The sequence below is a fragment of the Delphinapterus leucas genome, chromosome 5 (genome assembly GCF_059928025.1).
Source record: "Delphinapterus leucas isolate spDelLeu-1000000601 "Yukka" chromosome 5, BTC_Dleu_Yukka2, whole genome shotgun sequence".
NCBI classification, from domain to species: domain Eukaryota; kingdom Metazoa; phylum Chordata; class Mammalia; order Artiodactyla; family Monodontidae; genus Delphinapterus; species Delphinapterus leucas.
In genome coordinates, this window is record NC_143133.1 from 51,659,632 (window position 1) to 51,678,876 (window position 19,245).

Genomic DNA, 19,245 nt, shown 5'->3' on the forward strand with positions numbered 1-19,245 from the left:
TTGAGGGATAGGGATTGGAAGTAAAGGCAGGCATAGAATCAGGGCTTTTCTTTTATATAATTGGTCAGGGAAAGGTCAAAGGGAAATTGGACATAGCCTCAGAGATGTAGGCCACAGGAAAGGCTTTCTTTGGAATGGACTACTTCCCACAGTGTTCAAAGAGATAGATAAAAGAGAATTCAGAAGGAATGACTCTAAAGGCAGAGTGTTTTCCTCAGGGCTTTCTACATGGTAGGAGCTGGAGGTTCGCATTGGATGTACCCACTGGAGTTCTGTGGGTGATCGTATTCTCGTAAGCCTTACATTTTCTTGCATGAATCTGAATATGTACCCTGTCTAGACAATCTCACTACGTTACAAATCTTTCTAGTCCTGGCACTGTGTATATTTAATGGTCTTCTCGGAAGAGAACTAGAGTTAGCCCAGAATCATGGATCTTTTATCCCTCAAAGCCAATTACCTGTTTACCTAGTAATGATTTAAAATTTTGGAACATCATACACACACACATATACAAACATGAGTGGTCAGTTCCTGATAATTTGTGGCTGAAAAGGCAGGGAGACCTCGGCCATGGTATCTAGGGCTGTGAACAAATTATAGATACCCCTCAGTTTCCAAACACAGGAACCAGAGATTCATATATATATATATATATATATATATATATATATATATATATATATATATATATGTTTTTTTGTTTTTTGCGGTACGCGGGCCTCTCACTGTTGCGGCCTCTCCCGTTGCAGAGCACAGGGTCCGGACGCGCAGGCTCAGCGGCCATGGCTCACGGGCCCAGCCGCTCCATGGCATATGGGATCTTCCCAGACCGGGGCACGAACCTGTGTCCCCTGCATCGGCAGGCGGACTCTCAACCACCGCGCCACCAGGGAAGCCCCAGATATATTTTTTGATATAGGGCTGTTTGAGATAGATTCATTATCAAAACTCTTACTGTTTCCAATTTAAAACTCAGAAACCTAACCAGTTCAGGTAATACCTTACTGTGCTTTACCATCTGAATTAACCATCCAAACTTAGAAATCTGAATAATTTAGATGGCAAAAACTAATTGTTCTCTCTGATACCGCCTTTCTCCTTTTTTTTTTTTTAACATCTTTATTGGAGTATAATTGCTTTACAGTGGTGTGTTAGTTTCTGCTTTATAACAAAGTGAATCAGCTATACATATACATATATCCCTATATCTCCTCCCTCTTGTGTCTCCCTCCCACCCTCCCTATCCCACCCCTCTAGGTCTCTTGTCTTTTTTTTTAACCTAGGAACTGTAGGGGAAAAGCAGGGTAAATTTAGGTCTAAATAAACCATTTCCCCTCACTATAAGAATACTTTTTTTTTTTTTAGATCCATTTCACTGGGCTTGGCTTCCTCAAGCAAAAGTTCCTTTTTCTGAAGAAATAAGAAATTTGGTTCTACCACATATTTCTGACATGAACTTTGTGCAAGATTTATGTGAAGATCTTTATGAACTTTTTAAGGTAAATAAGTTTTTAGTTTTAATTATTGCAGAAAATGAAATAAATCTTAAAAGAGATTTTCTTAATAGAGTTGATTTGCAGTTTACTGCTTCTGGTATCACTGCTTGCAGTAGAACCTGACATAACAAAAAGGAATTAGCAGTTTTACTTTATAGGAGCATAAGTTTGTGAAGTTACACTATGAGTATTCTTTGAAGTGAAATTACATTATAATTTGAGAAGTTGTTTGCTTCAAAAGTTGAAGTTTTACAAAATTACTCTGAATTATAATAAATATTTGGTGATCTGCTATGATTCAATTTTCTTTTTTAAAAAGCCTAAACCCATTGGCTGGTAAGTCATTTTAAATCCTTTCTGGAACAAGTTGGATTATAACTACACTGTTTATTGTCATTCTGGAGGAATACGAAAATACATCAATTTAAAATAATCTTTTCATGCTATTTTTTTCTATTAGGAATGCTTTCTAATGACCTTATGTGCTGAGTTGAAGAGTTCATTGGTTTTCAATTTTTTTTTTTCAAAGATCCTGATTTTTAGAATTGTAATAATGTTTTCTTTCCTTTTTGTGATAGACTGACAGAAGATTTGACAAAGCCACTTTTGAAAGGCAGATGTCTGTGATGAGGGGTCAGGTAGGTCACCTTTTTAAGATCTTGTTCGTTAAGGAAAAACTCTCTCTTTGAAACAGTAGTCAACTTTTTTTTTCCATTGTGACCCAAAGATGCAGCTCTCAACACTGTCCTTTATTCTGAACCAAAGTAGCTCAGATGATTAGAAATGAAGTTGATTTCAATACTCTTTTTTTCTCTTTTGTCTTCTGTATTAGATTTTTTTTACCTTGTTGTGTATTGTTTAGTTAGCCAGTTTCCTCCTACTGCTAATTCTTGTCCTCGTTTTGATAACTGGTTTCCTGAGTGTTGGTATCGTCTTCCTCCTCAAATCCACTTGCTTGAATGTTTCAATACCAAGTTCTGTTTCCTGTTGATTATTTTCCTCATAAAATATGTTTGGCCTTTGCTAGAGCAGTCAGTAAATAACCATGTCACCATGGTTGAGCACTAATTAGGACATAAAAGTACTAGTTGTAACTCAGTCCTCTCACTCCTTTTCACTTCCTTTCATAAGCAATACAGGGTATCAATTACATCTGCTGGTGTGGACCTGCAGGCTGGGCTGACCTACAGGTGATGTCTGGTTCTTCTAGTCTACTAATAGTATTTAGATTCCAAAAGGAAGACTTGAAATGAAAATAAACTATAGGGTAAACATTGTCTTTTAGTGACTTACTAATTAACTTTTTCTTCCTAAAATATGCATTTCATTTAAGGTAGCTGTTTGCTGCATACCTGTGACAAAGAAGACAAGTCTAAGTTTTGCACTATTTATTATATAACATTAACAAATAGATGTAGTTAAATTAGATAACTGTGTATTCATCATATATTTATTGACAGAACCAGAGCCAGAAACTGTCCTAATGATTGAGATAAAGCAGTGAGTAAAAACCAAGTTCCTACTCTGATGGAGCTCTTGCTTCTGATGAGGCTGGGGGTCAGGAAAAGGGACAGATTGTTAGCATATACATCTCTCTGTGTTCTCTTGCGCTTATACAGTGCTTTGCTGGAGTCATACGTTTTAAATAGTAAGTGAAATGGCCGGAGACGCAGGCTAGAGCCAGATTTTGAAAGGCCTTAAGTGCCGGGTATAGACTCCACATGGAAGGGATTGGAGCAGTTGTGATAACCCAAGTGCCCATCAACAGATGATTGGCTTAGAATACAGTGGAATATTACTCAGCCATAAAAAAGAATGAAATATTGCCATTTGCAGCAACATGGATAGACCTAAAGAATATTATACTTAATGAAATAAGTCAGCAAAAGACAAAACTTTGATTATCACTTATATGTGAAATCTAAACAATAATACAAATGAATTTATATACAAAACAGAAACAGATTCACAGGCATAGAAAACAAATTTATGATTACCAAAGGGGAGAGGGAGAGGGGAGAGACAAATTAGGAGTATGGGATTAACAAACTACTGTACATAAAATAGATAATCAACAAGGATGTACTGTATAGCACAGGGAATTATACCCAATATCTTGTAATAACGTTTAATGGAGTATAATCTGCAAAAAAAAAAAAAGAATCACTAAGCTATACACCTGAAACTAATGCAATATATTTTAAATCAACTATACTTCAATTTTTAAAAAAGGGCTGTGATAATCACTAAGTTGTCCATTTACTAGTATGGAGACATCTCCAGAATATGTTATAAAATGTAGTGCATAATGGTATGTATAAGCTGCTAACATATTGTATATAATAAAAAAGGAATCAGAATATTTTTTTAAAAGGGAGAGTTATGATGAGACTTACATTTCCCGAGAGGAGACCTTACCCTGGGGTTTCTCCTATGAACTCCCTGAGATTACGTGCTAAATTCTGTTTATATGTGCGTCTTGGGCATGGAGTGGGCAATAGAATTTGTATCCCAGCAAAAGGTGTCCATAACCCAACAAAGAACCCCTGCAGATTGGACAGTGGGGTGCACATTGACTCAGCAGATGAGCCTAGAACCAGGGAGCCTTGTGGGGAGGTGTTTTCGGTAATTCAGGTATGAATGATGGGCTTAGATGATTGATGATTGTAATTATGTTGCTGAGTGTCACCACCCTAAACTATATTTGAACTAAATTTTCAGGCATACGTAATTATGCCCTTATTTGGCATTTTTTTTTTTTTTCTTTCAACACATTTTATTTGGCATTTTTGCTTGAACCATATCTATTTGACTTAACAATATGCTCCATCTTCTGGAATTCTCTTATCCCTAAAGATGTATCTTTATTTCAGAAATGTTTGTGTGTTTTTTTAAAATAAAAGCTGTAAATAATCTTGTAAGCTTTAATTGTAGATTAAAGTTAGTACGTGAGAAATTTTAATTTTAAAATGCTTGTCTGAACAGATATGGGGACATTCTAGTTCTGAGGTCTGTTACAAAGATATACCAGTGGCTATCTGCTGTTTTAGGTTTATTTATTCGTATCCTGGAGTAAAGTATTATACAAAGGAGTAAAGTATTATACAAATGGGTGTAATAGAATATAAAAGTGACAGGATCAGGATCTGGGAAAGAAAAAATAAAATAAAACATTATGTTTTAATTTTATTTTGTTTTGGTTTTTTATTTTAATTTGGTTTTGACCTTTCTGATAGCCAAAAAGAGTAAGGTACTCTGACCATGTACATGATTGTGTAGCTCTCTGATTTTAACCCTTTTTTAAAAAAAGCTGGTCTGAAAAAAATCAGGTATTATTTTATATTCTAAAGTAAATCAGCTTTGAAACCAAGGCTTAACAAACAAAAACTAATACCTGTGTTTCAAGCAGTTATTCAGCCAGTTCCTTAATTGAGTCAAAATACTGTGTTATTGAAACCGAAAGTGGGATCCGGGCTGCTCGCTGCTCAAAAACCAATAAAGAGGCAAGGTTGGTGGAAAGGAAAGTTTGCTTTATTTTAGATGCCGGCAACTGGTGGGGGAGGGCAGACGCCTGTCCAATGACCAACTCCCTTCCCCCCCTCCTACAACCAGTGGGCAAGAGCTTTTATAGATGGAGGGAGGGGGCTACATGCAGAAACAGCACAGTCAGCTCTGACAGCCATCTTGAAATTGGTCATGCGGTGGTCTGACCAGCGTCGTCTTGGTTGTTGTAAGTACAGTTAATCTTCAGTTCCAGGGTCGGTTTGTTCCCATTTCCTTGAGGCCAGTTCTCAGAATTGTGGCAGCTTAGTTCATAGCTACAGTCTGGTCATCACGTAGTTAACTTCTTCCACTTGATGGAGGTTTCAGTATCTATAAGACAGCTCACAGGATATGGCCCAGAATATTCATCTATAGCCCTTGAGGAGGAACTAAGGGTTTTTGACTGTGCTTAGTGACTAGCCTGTTATTATTTGGTCTCCTTTGGCTGTTTTCCTTTGTTTCCGTATTTTCTCATTTCTCTGATTAAACTTATTCTCTGGCTAAGGTTTTTCCACAGACAAAAGGCAGGCAGAGGACATAGGGTCCTGCTCTGTTTCATTATTTCAGTCATTTATAATTATCCCTTGAATCCCTCTCCCTTCTAATTTTGCCAATTAACATCATGATTTGTGCTTCGTACAACCTAGTCTTTTGTCCTAGTTTATAGTAAGTTTTTAGTTTTGCACACATAGTCAGTGACAATTCTCATTCTACCTATAAAGATGTGGACTGGAATTAGGAACTAGTATGAAGGCATTTCTTTTAAAATTTGACTAGAAATGTTTATTCAGTTAAAATTTTTGAATTTTACATTAACTAACAGTAGGGTCATGATCAAGCTCAATAAGAGCATCATTTTATGTTCTACCTGTGCCTGTTTGGAGCACTGGACCTCAGAAATACTTATTTATTTGAAATACATTTTATACACGATCGGAAAAAAGTGACAGAAATGATTAATAAAACAGTTTCATTAATACAGAGTGAAATTCTATTCAGTGATATATAAACCAGAAGCTCATTTGCAGATTCAGTAAAAATTGATGTTAAAGAAAATGAAAGTGACGCTTTCGTACCTCCTGAGTACTTGACTCTTTACTAGATATTTTTATGTTTGTTATTATTTTTCCTCATAACAGCTCTACATAGTTGTCTGCATTTTGTAACTTGGCTCAAAGGGGTTAACATGTTGCATCTGTTTAATAAGGGAGTCTAAAGTCTGGCAAATCTGCAACATTTCAGCATTGCCTCTGCCTGGGGTCCTTATCATCTCTTCTCTGGATTTAATGATCTGCTAAGTGGTGTCCTTACCTCTTTTCCCATCCTTCTTCCACATTAGACCAGAACAATCTTTCTCAAAGCAGATATGATCATCTCTTTTGTGATTTAAAACTCCCCTGATTTGTCAGTCCGTACAGGCTTAAGCCCTGACTTTGAGCACCTTCTCCAACACCTTTGCAGTCTGCCTCCAGCAACATAGCTACCTTTATCTCTTGTCACTGTCAGCTTCCCCTAAGCCTAGCCGCTCAGAACTGTTCTTCAGTCCCAGTTCACATCTCCCAGTGGTGCCCTTTGCGTGCTGTGTCTCTCCTGGGGTGCCTTTTCCTCTCCTTCTGGAGAACAGTTTTTTCCTTCAAGCTCCAGCTCTGTCTTCCTAGGCTCCTCCTGCCACTCAAGGAGTTCTGTTTTCCCTAGCACTCCATGGGAGTATTGGGGTTACATTTCACTCAGAAACTGGATGTTAAGACAGCATGTTGGGGGAGTTTCCTGGTGGCCTAGTGGTTAGGATTCTCGGCTTTCACTGCTGCAGCGTGGGTTCAATCCTTAGTCAGGAAACAGATCCCACAAGCTGTACGGTGCAGGCCAAAAAAAAAAAGGACAGCAAATTGGACATAGTACGGTTGAAAAATAGCTTAAAACCAACAGGAAGTAGAATATACATAGTTTTATGTAGATAGTACAGTAATTCTCATGCCCACTAAAATTTGAGGACCAGTGAACTAGTCCAAAGGAAAGCAAAGTCTATATGCAGAAGTCTGTGAGTTCACACCATCTGCCCTTGACCTATCACACCCCTACCATGGTATCAAATGTGGCATAGATGGAGCATTCTGAAGTGTTTTTCCTGGGCTTCGCTGGTGGCGCAGTGGTTGAGAGTCCGCCTGCCGATGCAGGGGACACAGGTTCGTGTCCTGGTCTGGGAGGATCCCACATGCCGTGGAGCGGCTGGGCCTGTGAGCCACGGCCACTGGGCCTGCGCATCCGGAGGCTGTGCTCCGCAGCGGGAAAGGCCACAACAGTGAGAGGCCCGTGTACCGCAAAATAAATAAAGTGTTTTTCCTTGCCTGCAATGTTTAGTCTATTTCTAAAAATAATCTTCTCTGATGTAAAGATATAGTAATAGATGTGTTTATTCTTTGGGAAATGAAAAAATGAATGGTATGTAAAGGAGGGGATCAGATTGTAAAGTCAGGGCATAGATCCACTGTTGCTGAAGTGTTTGTCACACTACATTCCAGTTATTTGTTTGTGTGGCTGTTTGTTTCTACAGTGTGTGCACTTTAAGGGCTCAGATGGGTTTTTTCCCTCGTATTTAGTCTTCTCCCCAACACAGCGCGTGCTCAGTAAATATTTCTTTAGTAAATAAATGCAAGATCATCAAATGTCTTCTCAACTCCCAAAGAAATACTAATATTTTGGATAGTTTTAAGACTGAATAATTTTTGCTATTATATATTTGAAATTTTTTAGTCTTGTAGAATGACTTTCATTTTCTTTGTACCATTCCGCTTCTAGATTCTCTACAACAATCATGTATTGTTTTTAGAATCAGGAAAATATTAGATGTTACTTAAATTAGTGTGTTTAGATTAACATGTTTAGAATAGGATTTTTAAAATCAAAAGAGGAAACTAACTGAATATTTCATTCCTTAGCCATGCTGGTACCCACATTTATTTTCATGGTAAGGACAATGCTTATAAACATAAATTTTGTAAATTCTTTTTATCTTTTTATCCAAACATAACTAGCCTAGAAGATTTTAAGGGAAGAGCTTAAAAGGAATCCTAAACCATAAATACAATGAGTAGCTACCATTACTAGTAAAGGTTTATTTCTCTGATGTATTAAATACTTCAGATCTTCCAGGATCTAAACCATCTAGTTTATACTGTTCAAGTATTATGACATTTATTTATTAGTATGGCTTTATGTTGAAACCTTTATGCTTATCTCACTATTAAACAGTCTTTACAACAACTAGTAAAATGCACACCATCTGTATATTAAATATTTTCAAATACCTGAAGGAGACATCCTTATTTCTAACGTACACAACAAAGGGAATTTTTTTTTTTTTTTTTTTTCTGTACGCGGGCCTCTCACTGTTGTGGCCTCTCCCGTTGCGGAGCACAGGCTCCGGACGCGCAGGCTCAATGGCCTTGGCTCACGGGCCCAGCCGCTCCGTGGCATGTGGGATCCTCCCGGACCGGGGCACGAACCCGTGTCCTCTGCATTGGCAGGCGGAGTCTCAACCACTGCGCCACCAGGGAAGCCCCCAAAGGGAATTTTTTACCTGATATGCAGGGAAAAAAAGAAAATTAATTATTAAATTTTTATTTGAACGGAGTAGAATAGGCTGTAAGCTATGCATTGTTTCATAACCTTATTTATATGCTCAAGTAGCAATTCCAAGAGTATGTTTAAACATGGAATGTAATATAGTTTATTTTTCCTAGTTTTACTTTTCCTATTTAAGAATAGACTCTTAAATAAAACTTTACTTTAAATGCTACCTTCCCCAGTTCGCTAATTCACTTGCCCTGCCTCATGCTTCCCCATAGCACTTTTTCCTTCTAATACTTGGTGTAATTGACTTGTTTGAGATGTTTATTGACTCCTCCCCTGCTGAAATGTGAGCTCTGTGAAGGCAGAGATTTTGTTTGTTTTCTTACTGCTGCATCCCCAGCACTTAGAACAGAGCCTAGCACATAATAAGCATGCAGTAAATTTATTTGTTGAATGAGTGGGTAAGGCAAGTATTTAGTAAAAACCAGACTATTTAGACCAGTATTTTTTTAGGTCCAGTGTCAACTGGGGTATGTATGTGGAACCATTCACTTCATTCAGTCTCTGACTCCATTGCTCCTGGACATAGATGCATTCTAGAATATTTCAAAGTTACCAATTGGCAAAAATTATTTAATTTTAATCCTGTGCATTTGTCTGTGTATATGTATGTGTGTGTATAAGCATTCATACATCCACATATATATATTGATGGCAGTTACTCATCACAGTCTCTGTTGGGCATAAATGGATGAAATAAAAATTGTAGTTATGAATAGATGGTTAAAATAATGTCAATGAACGGAAGGTTTTTATCTTTTTTGAACTGATGAAAACCTCTCTTCTTTCCACAGATCTTAAATCTTACTCAGGCATTGAGAGACAGGAGGAGTCCTGTCCAGCTAGTACAGATGCCTTGTGTGATTGTGGAGCGCAGTCAAGGTGGAGGTCAGGGTCGGATCGTCCACCTCAGCAATTCATTCACCCAGACTGTCCACTGCAGGAAGCCTTTTTTTTCCTCCTGGTAGCAGATGTGAGAGAAAGAAACCGTTTGACATTATTGTGTTGTTACAACATTACCACCCTGTAAACCTGCTGGTAAGAGCTCCAGTTGCCAAAACCTCAAATAATATAAGTTTCTAAAAGGTTTTCTTTGAATGTAATTGAAGTTTACAGTTTTCTGTCCAAATACTAAATTTCTATTTCAGGGAAGAAGTGATATATCTCCTATGTCGTATTTTTGTAGAAAAATTGTATTTTATGTTGTTGATGTTAGTTTCAGAGGTCATTTCATAGTTTACACATTCTGGAATGACTATAATTACTCTAGAATTCCAAACAGAAAAATAAGGTGTTTGTTGACTTTGAATACAATAACTTTTTATATACTTTTTTAATATTGAGAAGAATGGTCATGTTAACTCTTCTTACATTATAAAAGGCCTTTGAGGATGAAACTGCTCTTATGAGCTTTAATAGAGTAGTTAATAGAAAATAGTTAAGAATAAAACAATGTTGCCTTAATTTAAAAAGCTGCTACTTTAGAACTTGAATAAATGCTCCTAAAGTGACCATTATTAGGGACCAGAAAATTATATTTCAAGTTACCAATGACCATTTTCTTTTTTGTACTTCAGAATATTTTTGGTCAATTATTTTGTTATAGTGAGGGAAAAAAAATCTAACGCTATCTCCCCCTTTAAAAAAATGGAAACACTCAACTGAGACTTGAGGGGAATAATATGAAATTAAGATAGATCCCCAGTATTTTGAAATTCCAGAATAGCATTAAAAATTCCCATCTGTTTCTTGCATGGGATCAATACTTAATCATTTAGTACCTCAGAGTACTGATCTCGTTCAATTTAGTACTTCAATTAGTATTAAACTTCACTGAAAGGTAAACCATAACTCAAACCGTATATTGGGTTGCATTTTCAGGTCCTAGGACATAACCTCTTAAAAATAATAGTAGTGTTGTAGGGTACTTGAAATTACTGATGTTATTATAATTACAGTCAACTTTAGAATACTAGTCCCAGTTAAAGGGGACCATAACAGAGATAACCATTAAGTCATTTTTATTTGATTTTGAATATCAGTATTTCTGACATCCTGGGAATTTGTAGTACTTTTAACTTACCAAGTGATTGAAATTGAGATGAGCCCGATATGAAGATTTGATCCCAAAGAAGCAGGAGCTTCATTCTCTTCTTAGGCTCCAAACAAATAACATCACCACTCAGACTAAACTGGGCAGTTTGTGGTCTTGGCCTTTTGTTGTTAAGCTTTCTGTCCTGTAATTTTTTAAATTATTTTTATATAAAAAGTATTTCCTGAAGATTGAATTAGGATGGAAGTCAGATCTGCCGTTCTCCCTTTCTTCACATCTTTCTCTTGGTCTTCGTGGATGTGATGAGTGAGGATACTGCCGTCCTAGTGGAAGTCCATTGGAAACCTGTGTTCTCCTACCTCCCCTGACCCTCCATGATCTTAATGTTGAGATAATGGAAAATTGACTGGAAATTCAAAGCTCAAGCTAATATCTTTAGATAAATACCAGTCATTAAAATGTGCCTTTTGAAGATGTGTTCTTAATGAAATAAGTTGTGATGATGTGGTTACTGCTTTCATAAAACAGGGTTTTCAGTATTTTGAGAATTTCTATATTAATTTAAAAAATAGAAACTTAGTAAGTTGCTACTGTTTTGTACCCTAAAATTAAAATAGTGTGGAAATATTTTTAAATGGCCTGACCAGGCCAGAAAAGTAGAGTTGAAATATTTAAGATACGATTACAAGTCAAAGTACATTGGTTTTATTTTATAAATTTTCATGAACTTCATTTTTTTTTTAAATATTGTGTTAATGTTTTTAGTGAGTATATTTATAGTGTCAAACATGGTAGACGAAAGGTAATAAAAATCACTGTCTTAAGACTAGATTTCTCCTGAAGTATGTATATTGAATATTTAGAATGTTTGTAAATACATTTATGTTTATAAATGATGACAAACCACCATTTTCTTACTGCATATATTAGTAGTACAGTTTAATACTTTACCATTCCTAAAGATATATTTAACTGGAATCTTTATAATTAGAGACATTTTCATTTTTATTCGAATATAAGCTGCCTTACTCTCCCCCAAATTTGTCAGCAGTTAGTTGAAGACTATGGAAACATGTTTTTTGCAATCTTGAAAACGATTTGATTCACAAATTTTTTTTAATTAAAGTTTTGTACTAATGGAATTAAAACCTTATTAAAAACAGTGGTGACCAGTCCTTTGATCAGATTACATCTTAAATCCTTTTACAGATATATGAAGAGACAGGCAGCATCTTACGTTTCATAGTCTGCCTTCTTTCCCAAAGTTGCTTGGGCAGCTGTACAGATAGTGGCAGAGATCTTCAGTGTGGCTCTGTTTCCAAGCCTCTCTTATGGTGAGTTTGGAGCCATGTACCCGAGTTCTGGCCAGTAAGAAGTGGGGATGAGGGATATATGTGGCTTCCAGACCTGGCAGTAAAACTCACTGCGGCACAACCAGTGATCACCGTTGACCACTCTCTTGTCTTCCCATTTGGCTGTAAACAAAGAATTTGCAAAGTGGAAGCAGCCAGGGCATGTGAGTCACTGCTTGGAAACCTACCAGGAGAGCGTGCTGACTGCATTGGACTGTGACATGAGCAAGAAATAGTGCTTGTGTTTAGTCACTAAAATTTTGCATTTATATGTTAAAACTTACCATAGTCTGTCCTATCCTGGGCGTTAACAGTGTAAATAGAAAAAAAAAAATCATTTAAAAATAAAAAACCAATTATAGAAGGCTAATGGCAGCAGCAGTGCGTATTTAATCTCAGATCCCCATAGAACAACTAGGATAGCAAAAGAAAAATCACAGTGACACCATCTTCACTAAAATTAGATGATAGAATATCCCTATGGATCCCAGGAATGAGCAGTTTGGGCTAAATCCATCAATAGCAAAAGGATCACATGGAAACAACAGCTTTGGAGGAGTGAACGGAGGGAAGGTGAGGGGGGCCTGTGATGGTACAAAGAGCCCAGAATCTGCTGACATGTCGTCAGCCCCAAAAGGAGGCGCCCCCAGTCATCATGGCAGTCTCAACTGGTGCATCCAAAACCACAATCAAAATTGGGAGAGGGCTGTCCAGCATTCAGCTGGAAGCTGTAAAGGGAGCCTGCAGGAAGGTATGAGGGTGCCAGGGCAACCTGGTCTTCAGGGTTCGCGGAAGTAGCTGGTGAGAGCACATAGACCTGCCCTGAGAGAAGCTACTGGATATAGAATAGACATTGACGAGGGAAGGACCCTGGGGATAAAGGAGACAAGGTTCTGATACAGATAGAAGAGGGGACCAGATGAGACAATTCAGAAAGTACTAAGAAGGTTCATGAAAAACCATGTCATCTGGGAATTCCCTGGCGGTCCAGTGGTTAGGACTCAACACCTGCACTGCTGGGCCCAGGTTCCATCCCTGGTCCAGGAACTAAGATACGGCAGGCCAAGCGGCACGGTCGAATAAATAAGTAAGAATAAAATATCAGCTATTACAAAAAGAATAATAAAAATAAAAGTTATCTTAAAAAAAAAAATGTTATCTAATACTCTGTAGTAACTACAGAAGAGGAAACCCTAGAACTACACAACCAGGAAACTCCAGGCCTACCTCACCACCTACCCAGGAATCTTCTGAAAATATAGGAGGAAAGTATGACAAAGTCCATCTCACTTAAACATGACCACATCATACAATATGCTTTAAGAAAACAGGATAACAGCGTGTATCACATACCCACAGGAAATGAAGATATCCTAGAAACTTTTACAAAGCAGAAGAAAACAGTAATATTTGTTAAAATGCTGAAGAAATTCAAGAAATGATAGAACCTGAGAAAGAACAATATAACATCAAAATCAGGAAAGCTCAAAAGTTAGATGGACAAGCAACAGGAGGAAATAAAATGAGAGCTGACAGAGCTCAGAGGAAATATTGGAGTTAACAGTATGTTTCAGAAATAAACTAGAAGGAACCCAAGGGCAAATAGACAACATCCACAGGAACTCTACAGCAAACATCATACTTAGTGCTGGAAAATCTAAAGCTTTCTATATTTGTTTTCTGTTGCTGCTGTAATAAATTACCACAAACGTTAGTGTTTTAAACAACACAAATTCATTATCTGACAGTTCTGCAGGTTAGAAGCCTGATACAGGTGTCACTGGACTAAAATCAGGGTGTCAGCAGGGCTGTGTTTCTTTCTGGAGGCTCTAGGGGGGAATCTGTTCCCTTGTCTTTTCTAGTATCGAGGAGCCTCACACATCCCTTGGCTTGTAGCCCTCCCCCTCCATCTCCAAAGCCAGCAACAGCGGGCTGAATACCTTTCTCATCACATCATTCTGACATTGACCCTTCTGCCTCCCTCTTGCACTTTTAAGGACACTTGTTATTACACTGGGCCCACCCGGGTAATCTAGAATAATCTCCCTATGTTAAGGCCTGCTTATATGTAACCTTAATTCCATCTTCAACTTTAATTCCCCTTTGCCGTGTAATATATTCAAAAATTCTGGAGATTAGGACATGGACATCTTTGGGGGCCAGTATTCTGCCTTCTGCACTTTCTCTCTGAGATCAGTAATGTGACAAGGGTGCCTACTTTCACAATTCATATTCAGTATTGTACTGGAGAGCATAACCAGTGCAGTAAAGGCAGGGAAGAGGTGAAAGGAATGAGGTTCAGAAAGAAAGAAAGAAAATTGTCATTATTTATAGATGACATAATTATGCATGTAGAAAATTTAAAAGAATCTACCAATAGCTATTAGAATTGATAAGTGAATTTTGCAAGGTTTATATACCAGCAACATTAGTTAGAAAAAGAAAATTTTAAAAGATACCATTTATAGCAGCAGCAAAACACATCAGATTTCTAGGGATAAGTCCAACCAAAGATGTGTAAGCTCTCTATACCAACTATAAAAAGAGTATTGAGAAAAATTCAAGATTTAAATAAATGGAGGGCAATACCACGCTTATGTATAAATAGTATTAGGATGTTGATGCTCCCAAGTTTGTCTATAGTTTCAACACAATCAAATCCCATCAGGATTTTTTTAAAAATTGACAAGCTAATTCTAAAATGTATATGGAAATGTTCTGGCCAACCTATGAGACAAGAGCAAAAGTTGGAGGACTTACACGCTACCTGGTCTCAGAACTTAAAAAGCTACAGCAATCAAAACAGTGGTAATTGGGGTAAAGATAGACATAAGATCAAGGACACAGAAAAGAGAATCCAGAAATAAACCCTACATACATGGTAAACTGATTTTCAACAAAGATGCCAAGGCATTTCAATAGAAAGGGAAGTCTTTTCAACTAATGATACTGTAATAGACACACATACAGTGAACTTTCACTTTCACCCCATACAGAGACCTAAGTATGAGAGCTAAAACTTATAGAAGAAAACAGGAGAAAATCTTAGTGACCTTGTTTTTACAGAGATTTCTTAGAGCACAAATGGCACAAACCATTAAAGAAAAAATTGATAAATTGGTCTTCATCAAAACTAAAAACTTTTGCTCTTCAAAAGGCACTTCAGAAAATAAAATTTCTAGTCACAAACTGGGAGAAAATATTTGACAAATACATCTGATAAAGAATTCCAGAATATATAAAGAGATTGCACAACTCAAGAATAAGAAGTAAAATAACCCATTTAAGAAATGAACATAGGGGCAGGACAGGAATAAAGATGCATACATAGAGAATGGACTTGAAGACATGGGGAGGGGGAAGGGTAAGCTGGGACGGGGAGAGAGAGAGAGAGAGAGAGAGAGAGAGGCATGGACATATATACATTAACAAATGTAAAATAGATAGCTAGTGGGAAGCAGCCACATAGCACAGGGAGGTCAGCTCGGTGCTTTGTGTCCACCTAGAGGGGTGGGATAGGGAGGGTGGGAGGGAGACACAAAAGGGAGGAGATATGGGGATGTACATATATGTATAGCTGATTCACTTTGTTATACAGCAGAAACTAACACAACACTCTAAAGCAATTATACTCCAATAAAGATGTTACAAAAAAGAAGAAATGAACAAAATATTTTACAGACACTTCACAAAATAAGATAAATGAATGGCCAATAAGCACATGAAAAGATGCTCAACATTACCACTAGGGAAATGCAAATAAAACCCACAATGAGTAAAGTTAAACTTACACCTATCGCACACCCAGCCATTCCTTTTCTTTTACCCACCCAAGAGAAATGAAAGCAAACGGCTACATAGAAATGTTCACAGCAACCTTTTTTGTAATACCCTAAATTGGGCACAACCCAAGTTCACCAACAAGTGAATGGATAAGCAAAAAATACATCCATACAGTGAAAAGGAAAAGTCTATGTGCTGGGCTTCCCTGGTGGCGCAGTGGTTGGGAGTCCACCTGCCGATGCAGGGGATATGGGTTCGTGCCCCGGTCTGGGAAGTTCCCACATGCCGCGGAGCGGCTGGGCCCGTGAGCCATGGCCGCTGAGTCTGCGCGTCTGGAGCCTGTGCTCCGCAACGGGAGAGGCCACAACAGTGAGAGGCCCACGTACCGCAAAAAAAAAAAAAAGTCTGTGTGCTGATAAGCCCAACAACATGGATGAATCTCAAAACGATTATGCTAACTGAAAGAAGCCAAACACAAAGAGAATGTACCATGTGGTTCCTTTTATATAAAATTTTCTAAAATAAAAACTAATCCATTGTTAAAACAGTCCAGTGATTGCTTGGGGACTGAGGTGGATTATTGTGGGGGGGATGGTTAACTAGGGTGGCATTGTAAACAATGCTTTGCATGGGGGTCTGAGGAAATTTCAAGGGATGATGGAAATACTTTGTGTCTTGAGTGTGGTTCTGATTGCACAGGTGAGTACATTTATCAAAGATCATCAGATTGCACAGCTCATTGTATGTAAAGTATTCTTCATGAAACAATAAACAATGAATTACCACTTCAAACCTATCAGATTCAGGCAAAAGTAAAAGCCTGACAGTTGGTAGAATCATTTTGGAGAGCAGTCTCTAGTAAAATTGGAGATGCAAGTACCTGGTAGTATGTGCATTCAAGGAAACATATACAAGATTGGTCAATGCTATAGTGTTTATAGTACTGAAAAATTGAAAACAACCTGATATTAGCAGGAAATGGATAAATTGTGGTATACCCATACAATAGAAGACCACAGAGCACTAAAAATCAACTGTAGCCACATGTATTGAAATGTACACATAAACTTGAAAACAACGTTGAAGGAAAACAACACTAAGTTGCAAAAGTATTTACACATCTCATTTATGTAAATACAAAACAGTACTACGATACTTTTTTATAGTTGCTTTTTGACATATGCATACATGTAAGTATATTAAAAAGTGGACAGGAATGTCCTTCTCCAGCTTCAGAATAGGAGGTAAGGAGGTTATAGAAGCAGATTTAAAGGTTACCAAGTACACTTTAAGTATAAAATTTTATCTCTTTAAAAAGCATCTGAAGCAAATATGACCAGATGGCCACATTTGTTAAAATCTGGGTGTTAGGTGAGTTGTCATATGTTATTCTCTGTTATTTTCCGTATGCTTCAATTATTTCATTTTTTAAAATAAGCTTTTATATGGGAGCACATTTATGTGAATACTTTGTCACCTTTCTTAATTTGCTATGGCTGTCAGGAAAAAATATCACAGAGTGGCTTTAAACAATGGAAATATATTTTCTCACAGTTCTGAAGGCTGGGAGTCCAAGATCAAGATGCCAGCAGGGTTTTCTGGTGAGGACTTTCTCCTGGCTTACAAATCACTGCCTTATTGTGTCCTCACATGGCCTTTTCTTATTGCACTCACATCCTGAGGACACGGTTCTATTGAATTAGGGCCCACCTCATTTAACTGTAATCACCTCTTTAAAGGCTGTATCTCCAAATATAGTCACATGGGGGCTAGAGCTTCAGCATATGAATTTGGGGGAGGGGACACATAGCACTACCCAAACTAAAAAACTATTAGGCACCTCCATATGCATTAGGCTCTCCGATTGCGGCCAGGCTCAGCCTCGACCTTGGCCACTGCTGCAGTCCCAGCCACCTCCTTAGTCATATCCTCAGTGGAACACTGAAATAATAAGAACACCCATCTGTAAATATTTTCTGAAGTGAAGTCTGAGAGGCTTTCTTCTTAATAATGTGTAGGACTTTTCAACCTGGATTTGTAATAATTATTTTTACAACTGAAATAAATGTCATGCTTACTGCCTCGCTCCTGGTTCTGTTCTGCATAGTTGTGAACCAGAACAGCTCCGTTTCTCAATCACGGCAGATACATGAATTTGCTTTAGCTTTTCTCATTTGCTAAAATCCCAACACCTGTATGGGCAACAGTTTGTACGATAGAAGTCACTCACCGAATTCAACCAACATTTATGGGTACTCACTGTGCGCCAGATTCTCCAAAAGGCAGTAGGAAGACAGAAATCAGTAAAATACAGCTTCAGCTCTCGGATTCCCTCTTCAGATACTGCTCAAAGGCAGAAGGAAAACCGGAAAACGGTGATAGGTCTAAAATGAAGTGTTTTTGAGGGAATAAGGTCTTAATCTTTGATCGTGTGTGCACATCTCTACCTTTGCCTCTTAGACTGTAAATTCTTTGCCTACAGGGGAGGGAAATGAAATGCTTTGTAAACAAAATGCTTCACTGGCTTTGACCTGAGCTGTCAACATTTTTCTTATTTATTAATAGAAGCATATTTTCAATGTCTAGGCTTGTCTTGTGGAGAGCGTGGCTTTCATTCAACATCTCAATATATTTAATCCGTTCTTTGGAGGTAAGGGAGTAGATAGTCCCCAAAGATGGCTGTCATCACTTCCTTCCCTCTTTGCAAGCATGTAGTTTTCCACCCAAGAGGAAGTGGAATCTACCTCTCCCCCATTTCTATCTGGGCTGGGCTTGCAACTTGCTTTAATCATCAGAATGTAACAAAAGTGCAACTATGCCAGTTTGGGCTTAGTCTTTAAGAAGCCTGGCAGCCTCCACTCACCCTGGGAAATCAGCTGCCATGTAAGAAGTCAAATGGGACTTCCCTGGCGGTCCAGTGGTTAAGACTCCATGCTTCCACTGCAAGGGGCATGGGTTTGATCCCTGGCCAGGGAGCTAAGATCCCGCACACCATGTGGCACGGCCAAAAAAAAAAAAAAGTCCAACTACCCAGAGTCCGCCATGCTGTGAGGAAACCCAAGCTAGTCATGTAGAAAGACTACAATGAAAGAGAGGAGAATAAGACCATTCTACTTACCATAACATCATCTCTCCTAAATTAACAAAAAATTCCTGTTATCTGTTATATAGACCATATCCATATATCTTTAATTATTCACCAAATATATATTTTATAGCTAGGTTTCTTTGAATCGAGATCCAATCAAGTTGTATACATTGCATCTGTTGTTCTAGCTTTTAATCTAAAACAGTTCCTTCACTTTCCCCATGACATTAACTTTTGGGATATTCCCCATACTGGATCTGTCTCATTGTTTAACTTGATTCTCTATCCCCTGTATTT

The 19,245-nt window shown here is 37.8% G+C and overlaps 1 protein-coding gene across 4 annotated transcripts in view; it reads left to right on the forward strand.

Annotated features, from left to right (window-relative positions):
• Positions 1-15,429, forward strand: part of PI4K2B (phosphatidylinositol 4-kinase type 2 beta) — a 36,294-nt gene extending 20,865 nt beyond the window's left edge. Inside the window, exons 8-11 of one of the 4 annotated variants that reach the window (XM_089911731.1) lie at positions 1,369-1,502; positions 2,078-2,137; positions 9,467-9,710; positions 11,935-14,816. In XM_089911731.1, coding sequence (XP_089767857.1) covers positions 1,369-1,502; positions 2,078-2,137; positions 9,467-9,640 — 368 coding nt within the window. In that variant the 3' untranslated portion in view covers positions 9,641-9,710; positions 11,935-14,816. Of the gene's footprint in view, positions 1-1,368; positions 1,503-2,077; positions 2,138-9,466; positions 9,711-10,942; positions 11,888-11,934 lie in introns of those variants that run through there. The other 3 variants (XM_089911730.1, XM_089911733.1, XM_089911732.1) reach the window with 3 other exon arrangements.
• The last annotated feature ends 3,816 nt before the right edge of the window (positions 15,430-19,245 follow it).